Below are 10,032 nucleotides of genomic sequence, written 5' to 3' on the forward strand. Positions count from 1 at the left end.
AATTTATGAGACTAGCAATCTCATAAAAAAGTAAGTCAACTTCTGTTTCTGTTTTAATATAAAAATACTGATACAAGTAATTATAACATATTGCTAATGTTTAAGAATATTTTAGAATGACTCACCTCTCTTTATTATAGGTTTTCTGAATATGCAGTGAGAGGATCATCAGCAGAGCAGCTCTTAGAGCAGAAGTTAAGCTGCTAGATTTCTGTGGAGGGAGAAGCTAATCTATATTTTCTCAAACGTGGAGGTAAAAGAGTAAATTCCCTGTCCCTTAAATCTTTCAGTTCATATATATATGTTTTTTGTTTTGACTGGAGATTATGACCGGTGCACTAAAGTTTTCTGAGATCAACTTGTTATTCTTTATCTGGCAGGAAAATAGAGTTACCTAGATTTCCCAATTTGTACCAAAAGAGACTAAGAAGAATAATTGTATATAAAATATTTTCTTTTATAAGTATTACTAATGCCTTAATTAATATTTTAGGATATTATAGGTATACATTTCTCCTCAAATTAGAAATTACCAAACATCCTTTTGCTAAAGATGTAGCTTTTTAGTTTGTTTTTCTAGTTGCAATCTATTTGCAACTGAGGTTATATTACTGTTGATGCAGGATTACACATACCATTTGATTTTAGTAGCTGTAAAACAATTATTTTTGTTATGGAAAACATTAGTTGTATTCTGGAATGTTTGATCAAAATGTTATGGTGACATTGCATTCAAAATAATTTCAAACTTAAAATGTGAGACATAATTCTAACCCAGCTGTATTTGTTCAGAATTTCTTCTAAAAAGGACACATTTTCTTTTCTTTGAATTTAAGCCTTCTTCATGAGTTCTGAAAGTCTAACTGATTTTAGCTTAGAGGATTTTAGCATATTCTTGTGCTATCTGTGTATCCAATTATAGGTCCATATTACCCATAAGGGAAACCACTTAAGGATGCAAACAGCTCTTACAAACACTGCGGTAACAGATCCGCATGTATTCCAACTGCTGCAGAATTTCTTTTGTTGAAAGAAAATGAGAAAGATCATTAGTTAATGGAAAGACCATTAATATGGGAAAGACCAATCAGTCTTCTGTTACAGAATTTGTCCTGCTGGGGCTTTCTGGCTACCCAGAGCTTGAAGCCATTTATTTCGTACTGGTGTTATTTATGTACCTGGTGATCCTGCTGGGAAATGGTGTCATCATCATTGTAAGTGTCTGTGACTCTCAGCTGCATACCCCCATGTACTTTTTCCTCAGTAACTTATCATTCTTGGATATTTGCTACACCAGTTCTTCTATCCCCTTATTTCTTAGCAGTTTCTTAACTACAAAGAAGACCATTTCCTTCTCCGGATGTGGAGTACAAATGTTTCTCTCTTTTGCTATGGGAGCCACGGAGTGTGTCCTTCTAAGCATGATGGCATTTGACCGCTATGTGGCCATCTGCAACCCTTTGAGATACCCCATCATTATGAGCAAGAATTCGTATGTGCCTATGGCTGCAGGGTCCTGGATTGCAGGGGGTGTCAATTCTATGTTGCAAACCTCTCTTGCAATGCAGCTTCCTTTCTGTGGGGATAATGTCATTAATCATTTTACTTGTGAAATCTTGGCTGTCTTAAAATTGGCCTGTGCTGATATCTCCATAAATGTTATTAGCATGGTTGTTGCTAACATGATTTTTCTTGTGGTCCCAGTACTTTTTATTTTCATTTCCTATGTTTTCATTCTCTCTACCATCCTGAGGATTCCTTCTTCAGAGGGAAGGCGCAAAGCCTTCTCCACCTGCTCTGCCCACTTAACAGTGGTGATTATATTCTATGGAACCATCCTCTTCATGTATGCAAAGCCCAAGGCTAAAGATTCCTCTGGTGCAGACAAAGTCCAAGTCACAGACAAAATCATCTCTCTCTTCTATGGAGTCGTGACACCTATGCTCAATCCCCTTATCTACAGTTTAAGGAACAAAGATGTGAAGGCAGCTGTGAAGAATATACTCTGTCAGAAATGCTTCTCAGGGGGAAAGTGAATGTTGCTTTAAAAAATTCATTTACTCTGAATGCAGGACTAGTTCTCACCTGTAAGTTCCAAAATAAATGTAAGGATTGGTAGCACCATTAATTCTTGAAATTCTCATTTTTCTGTTCCTAGGGTCTAAATGTGAGAGAAATCTAAGGCCCACGTTCTTCATGACTCTCTTAAAGAGAAAAGGGAAAGAAATCTATGGGTAGAAAAGATTCTCATCCAAACCACAATTAGTTTAACTCTAGAATGATGAGTTCTATAATCTTATGTAAACAGAAGTAGCATTTAACTAGTTTAACCGCTTATCTTCTATGTGCATCAATTTTCTAGTTTCAAAACTTTCCTAGGAAGGTAAAGTACAAAGTGCCTTTTAAGGGTCAGAGTGCTACATAAATTCAGCACTAAATGATTCATTGCCAGGGTCCAGCCCCGGTGGATCCAGGGAATTTGAAGCGGGGACGGCGTCAGCGAGGATCAGGAAACAATTGCTTAATTAAACGTTAATTAAGGATATAAAGAGTAATAGAATAAGGATAGCTCAGTGAGAAAATTCAGTGGAGAAAAGAGGCTGAATAATTCAGCCAGAAAGTGAGAGAAAGAATGACATGGGGAGACCAAGTTTCAGTGAACAAGGCCCACACTTTATTTTCCAAAGTAGTTTTTATACCTTAAGTTATGCATAGAGGATAATGGGGGAAGGGGTAGAGTCATGCAGTAAGCCAGGCAGTATGTTTCTTCCTGCAAACTTATCATATGCAAAAGTTTAGGTGATTTGCATCATCTTCTGGCCCGGAGGCCTGTTAACTTTTAAGACCCTTTCTTCAGAAAACTTATTTTTCTCTAAAGGTGATTAGTCAGGCGCCACCCTCCAAAAGCATTAGATAAAGTTGCATGCCTACAGGGCAAAGGTGTGGTGGGCTATAACAAGACAAAGAATTAACTCAAGGGTCCAAGGTTACAAACATTAAAGCTACTACTTACACCAATTATATTAATCAATACACTGCCAGGGACACAGCAGGTAAGGGATATGGAGACTTAGCAGCAAACATTGGCCCAAGAAGTGAAAAACCCTTCACCAATCCAATTTCTAATCAATCTTTTAACTGCTCAAAGGAATCTGTATTTAGACAGTTTAGAACATCTCATGCCCCTCACAGTTGGGAGGCTCTGAGCAATCACATGTGGCTGGAAAAACCTATTCATGCAGGCTAGAGGACTTCCAAAGGAGTTTGTAGGTTGAAACACTATCACACCAAGGAACTTTATTAACTGAAGCTGTAAGTTAACTCCTTTTTTCAGAGAGAGGTAGTGGGGGACAGCCCTCCATAAAGTCAAAGGTGTAGGTGAGGCACAAATCAGAAAGTAGGCAGACTCTGGTTTTGGGGGTAGATGCTCGAGAATTTCCAGGGGGACTCCTGAGGCTCAATCCCGCCTTTGCGTATGCCGAGCCTCCTTCCTCATGACTTTTGCCACGGGCGGAGTTCCTCATGCTGGCTCCCAGCAATTCATAATGGGGTAGTGTTTGAATTTAGAGAGGGATGACCACTTTTGGGTGTTAGATACCTGGCTGTGTGTATATCATCAGATCAGATCAGATCAGTCGCTCAGTCGTGTCCGACTCTTTGCGACCCCATGAATTGCAGCACACCAGGCCTCCCTGTCCATCACCAACTCCCGGAGTTCACTGAGATTCACATCCATCGAGTCAGTGATGCCATCCAGCCATCTCATCCTCTGTAGTCCCCTTCTCCTCCTGCCCCCAATCCCTCCCAGCATCAGAGTCTTTTCCAATGAGTCAACTCTTCGCATGAGGTGGCCAAAGTACTGGAATTTCATAGGAAAGAGTAGAAAAATGATGCTATTTTTCCTAGAGCTGATATTCTCTTGCCTGCAATCTGGCAAGCATACTTCTGTACAGAGTTGTCTGAAGGAATGTGAGGCTTTGTGCATACATCCCAACTGATGAGGAAATTTGATCTATTTTTGTTTCAACAGATGAGCAGTGTGACTTTGAGTGAAAATTATAATTACTGTTAAGTGACATAAAAATTACTTAGTCTCTGAAGAACTTGGTTGTACAGTTCTCTGGGAACTTTGTAATAATGGATTTAAAGTGTCACAGATTAGGTATTTTTACTGTTACATGAATTTCCTGTAAAATATGAGCTTTCCATTCATTCATTGAGTCATCTCTTCCTTAATTCAATTATTCAATCAACCAGTGTTTACTGAGTATCTACTTTGTTTCAGGCATTATGCTACCTGTTAGCAATACATATATATACACACATACACACACATAAATATATATATATACACACATAAATATAAATATAAACAACATGGAAACGAAAACCAAAACATCACCAAGGGGTCACAATCTTGAGGAATATAGACTGACTTGAACAAAATATGAAGAATATTTAATATTAAATATTTTCCTTCTCCACTAGTTTCTAAACGGGTTCCTTTGTTTGCATTCAAAGGAAATGCATTCATAGTATGTTGGATCTGTATTGCACTGAAGGAGTGAGGGTAGAATAGGACATTCCAAGAAGTCAGATCTCTGATACCCCCTCACCCTCTAGCTGGCTCTGCCTTTGTTTCATATGTTCTGTGTTTCTTCATATTTTATTTGGCAAAAATAAAAGTTTCTGGGAAAAGTTTTAAAACTACTATGGTATACTATAGCATCCAGTAAGAGCTGTAAGAAAGAACTGGATACTTTTGGATTGGTGTTTTAGAGGGGTCATTTTGGAACTGCAGAGGTTGAAGTGGTACACTTCCTGCTGATAAATTCCTTGGTCACTTTCACATTTCTTGACCAGCCACTTGCCCTTACCTTGTTTTCCTTCCTGTAGGCTTCAGAGTACTGAGATCCACCCTTGCAGTTTTTATTCCCATCCTGATTGGTTATGGAACAAGGTTTCTCAAATAACTCATGATTCATTCTTTCCTTTAAAGTTTTACTTTAATTAATAGAGGCAACAGAGAAGAAAAAGAAGGTAGCATGAATGGGAACATTCCACAGGTTTAGAAAATCTTCCAGACTTTACCAGAATTAGCTCCGATATAAAAGAATCAATTTGACTCCTGAATGCGAATTTCTTTCCTCATTCTTTCCTTATATTTCTGTTCCTTTTTTGGTTTTAAACTTCACTAAGTACTTACTGTACATTTTTTTGTCACTAACACTATGCTCTGTAGTATTTCCCCCTCAACTGTTCAGTATTTACATTATTTTATCTTGTTCATTTGTGTTTACAAATATATTCATATATGAAAATGTAAAGAACATTTTAAGGAAACCTGGAGTCAAATAGTATAGTGTTAGACCATCTCTGAAATCACACATTCTCTGGGTTCTACAGTTATTAAAATCCAACTTGAAAAGATCAGTTGGTCAATGTGAGGTGAGTATAGAATGCAATCCTTTATATGAAAATGTTTGAAAACTTTAAGATACTAGACAAATGGGAAATATGATTATTTTATTCATTAGTTTCTCAATAGCAGATCAGGTCTCAAAACCAGATCCTGTATCACTATGAACTTTCCTATTAGAACTAATTTTGCATCCCATCAATTTTGTAAGGTAGTTATTCATTGTCATTTATATCTGATTTCTTCTTTGTGGACCCATTGGTTTTTTAGTATCATGTTGTTTAGTCTCCATGTATTTGTTTTTTCCTATTTTTCTTTCTGTTTGATTTCCTAGTTTCATAATGCTAGGGTTAGAAAAGACACTTGAAATAATTTCTGTCCTCTTAAATTTGTAGAGACTTATTTTTGTATGTGGTTCATGCACACTTGAAAAGAATGTGTATTTTTTAATTTTTTTGAATGTAGTGTCCTGTAGGTGATGATTAAGTCTATCTGGTCTATTGTGTCTTTTTTGTTTGTTTGTCTCTTTAAAAATTTTTTTAAAATTGGAGGATAATTTCAATATTGTGTTGGTTTCTGCCCTACATCAACATGAACATCCCTCCCACCTTCCATCCCATACCTCCCCTCTAGGTTGTCACAGAGCACCAGATTTGATTTCCCTGCATCATACAGCAAATTCCCACTATCTGTTTTACAGACAGTAATGTATATGTTTCAGTGCTACTATCTCAAATCCTATCCCTCCTTCTTTCCCCTACTGTGTCCCAAAGTCTGTTCTTTATGTCTGCATCTCCTTTGCTGCCCTGCAAATTTGTTCATCAGTGCCATCATTCTAAATTTCACCCTATATGTTTTGATTAGAGCAGTTAGTCCAGTGCCATTGAAAGTAATTATTGATAGATATGTACTTATTGCCATTTTAACCCTGTTTTCCAGTTGATTTTGTAGTTCATTTTTGTTTATTTTTTCTTCTTTTTCTTTTTTGATTTGATGGTTTTCTTTGATTTTTATGCTTGAGTTACTTTTTTTTTTTTTGGGTGTGTGTGAATCTATTGTAGTTTCTGATTTCTGGTTACCCTAGTTTTCAAGAATGTTAACCCACAATAATACCTACATGCTTCAGACTAATAGTCATATAAATTAAAATGCATTCTAAAAGATCTATGTTTTTTTTACTTTCCTCTCCCAAATTTTGTGATTTTCCTTTCCTACTTTACATGTTCATGTTTATTATTTATTGTAGCTATAATTGCTTTTACAAATTTTTGTTTGTTTGTTTTTTTAAATCTATGTACTGGCTTAGAGTGAGATTCAGTCCTTTTGTGTATTTGCCTTTCCTATTGTGATTTTTCCTCTCCCTATAGACTCTTGCTTCTTTGCTGTCTGGAGAGGACCTTTCAGTATTTCTTTTAGGTTAGGTTTAGTATTGCTGTAATCTTTTAAGTTTTGCTTGCCTGAGAAATCCTTTATTTTTCCTCCTAGTCTTAATGATAATGTTGCTGAGGAGAATATCCTGGAGTTCAGGTTTTTTCCTTCCAGGATTTTGAATATTTCATGCCACTCCCTTTCTGCCTGAAAAGTTTCTGCAGATAAATCAACTGATAGCCTTATGGAGGTTCTCTTGTAACTGACTGTTTATCTCTTGATACCTTTAGAATCCTCTCTTTAATTTTTGCCATTTTAATTAGTTATGATATGTCTTGATGTGAGTTTGTTTGATTTCATCTTGTTTGGGACCCTCTGTGATTCCTTCATCTAACCCTTTTTTAGATTTGGTAAGTTTTCAGCCATAATTTCTTTATATACATTTTCAATCATCTTCTTTCTCTGTTCTCCTTCTGGAACATATTATGCCTAGGTTGGCACTCTTTATATTTTATCATAGATCTTGTATATTGCATGTATTATATATATATATGACAATGCTGCTGCTGCTGCTATGTTTCTTCAGTTGTGTCCAACTCTTTGTGACCCTGTGGACTGTAGCCCCCCAGGCTCCTCTATCCATGGAATTCTCCAGGCAAGAATACTTGAGTGGGTTGCCATTCCCTTCCCCAGGGTATCCTCCCCACCCAGGGATCAAACCTGGGTCTCCTGCATTGCAGACAGATTCTTTACCATTTCAGTTACCTCAGAAGCCCATATTTGGGACGATAATAGTTGACAAACCTAGACAGCATATTAAAAAACAAAGACATTACCTTTCTGACAAAGGTCTGTATAATCAAAGCTATGGTTTTTCCAGTAGTTGTGTATAGATGTGAGAGCTGGACCATAAAGAAAGCTGAGTGAGTGGGTGAGTGAAGTCTCTCAGTCATGTCCAACTCTTTGCAACCCCATTTCCTAAAGGAAATCAGTCCTGAATATTCATTGGAAGGACTGATGTTGAATCTGAAACTCCAATAGTTTGGCCACCTGATGCGAAGAACTGACTCATTTGAAAAGAGCCTGATGTTGGGCAAGATTGAGGGCAGGAGGAGAAGGGGATGACAGAGGATGAGATGGTTGGATGGCATCACTGACTCAATGGACATGAGTTTGAGCAAGCTCTGGGTGTTGGTGATGGACAGGGAAGCCTGGCATGTTGCAGTCCATGGGGTTGCAGAGAGTTGGACACAAATGAGTGACTGAACTGACTGAAGGAGAGAGAAAAGAGAATGATTCATGGTGCCATGATGTTGATATTATTCCAGGTTTTGGATTCTTTATCACTTCTATTTGGGCTTCCCTGATAGCTCAGTTGGATCATCTCTATTCTTCTGTTAAACCCATTCCATGAATTTTAAATTTCTGATATTATAGTAATACTTTCCAGTTATAGACTTCCATTTGGTTATTTCTGTAGTTATTTCTCCACTGAAATTTAGTATTTTTTTCTTCTTTGTGAATATTTTTTCCTTTACTTTATCTAAATAGTTATACTAGTTATCATCCTTTCTTATAATTTCAACATTTGGGCTCTCTCAGAGTTCTGGCTTCTACTGACTGCCTATTATCTTGAGAGTGTGTCATCTATTTCAGATTCTTTATATGATAAGTAATTTTGGATTGTTTCTGGGACAATGTGATATTTGGAGACTCTGAATTACAGTAAATTCCTATGTGCTGGTTTTGTGATGAACTGGTTTGAATCAAACTGTAAATGTGGTCTTTTTGTCAACTGTTCATATTTTAGTTAAATGTACATTTTTTATCTTTAGCTGAGTTGTGCATAGGAGTCAATCAAAGAACCTGGTTAAGATTTTAACGCAGAACATGATGCTTTTTCTGTATCTCTCCTTTCTGAAATTCTTTTCTTAAGTTAGAGTGGCTGTGTTTTCCCAGAACACGACTGGCTTGTCCAGAGAAAGTGCTAGTTTAATATCAGAGTTTTTCCCATTCCATACGATGCCTAGTTCAGCCAATAGCCTGAAATGTGAAACTCACATAAAAACATTACTTCTTCTGAGTAATTTTTTTGATACTTTGTACAAAGTTTATAGTTGTCATCTCTGAGAATCTTGAGTTCTATAGGAACTCTTTCAGTCACAGTGAAAACAATAGAAAAATTAGAAGCTCCCGCCACATATTTTATGACTAAGAAGGTTTACACCTCTTCCTTTTTATGAGATTGCCCTCTTCTTAATTCATTAACTAATCATACTTATGTCATTTCCTAGTATACATCAAAAACAAAGTAATGCTGATATTTGGAATGGAGAATATGCTACAATGAATAAGGATTTTGAAATTCTCCTGAGGCCAGATTTGAGCATACCATAAGGGTTAAATGTAACTTAATAGTGAAATTTGAATGTATTATTGTCTTATTAAGGGTCAAATGAGGCATTATTTGAAAGCATATGGCTCATAGGAGGGCCTCATTACATTTTTGTATTTCTCTATTTATTCTGTCTGGCTTGTTAGTCTCTTTCCACCTCAAGTCTCCCCATCATCTATTCCTTCCTTAATCAGGTAAAATGAAGGCTGAACTCCCGAGTTTACTTTCTTTGGTCAACTCTTCCTCTTTAGTCACTTCCTACTAGTGCTTCCTCTGATTTGCACTTTACTCAAATGGAACCACTTAGGAATTCATGATTAACTACCTTACTGTCCAAAACTCAGAAAACAATAGATAATAGGTATATACATAAAATGTACTAGGTAAAAAAAATAATAGTAAGCTCATTTATACTATCTTAAAGTTTCTTTTAATTAAGTAATAACAATGAAAAGTGCAGCATAAGATTGTCTCTCACTGCCTCATTCAGGTACAGACACCCATGAATCATTGCTTAACTTTTTTATTTTCAAAAACCAGAGAGCAAATAAGGAAGGCAGTAGGTTGAAGAGGCAGTATAATTTAATTAATTTATAAGACATCTTTGTGGTGTGCTACATGTCTTGTATACACCATCTTTTAAAAAAATTTATTTATTTTTTAATTGAAGGATAATTATTTTACAGAATTTTGTTGTTTTCTGTCAAACCTCAACATGAATCAACCATCGGTATACATACATCCCCTCCCTTTTGAACCTCCCTCCCATCTCCTTCCCATCCCACCCCTCTAGGTTGATACACCACCTTTTAAAATTTGTTTCATTAATTAATAATGATAGATAATGTAA

At 36.4% G+C, this 10,032-nt stretch overlaps 1 protein-coding gene across 1 annotated transcript; it reads left to right on the forward strand.

Moving 5' to 3' along the window:
• The first annotated feature begins 1,073 nt into the window (after positions 1–1,073).
• LOC102279503 (olfactory receptor 13C7) lies at positions 1,074–2,036 on the forward strand. The gene has a single exon (XM_005906828.2). It carries the CDS (start codon positions 1,074–1,076, stop codon positions 2,034–2,036), a length of 963 nt encoding a protein of 320 aa, XP_005906890.2.
• The last annotated feature ends 7,996 nt before the right edge of the window (positions 2,037–10,032 follow it).

Source organism: Bos mutus, chromosome 8 (assembly GCF_027580195.1).
Source record: "Bos mutus isolate GX-2022 chromosome 8, NWIPB_WYAK_1.1, whole genome shotgun sequence".
NCBI lineage: Eukaryota > Metazoa > Chordata > Mammalia > Artiodactyla > Bovidae > Bos > Bos mutus.

Bases quoted from the DNA above. Each gene is read 5' to 3' on its own strand.
- LOC102279503 (XM_005906828.2), top strand. From the start codon at position 1,074: ATGGGAAAGACCAATCAGTCTTCTGTTACAGAATTTGTCCTGCTGGGG.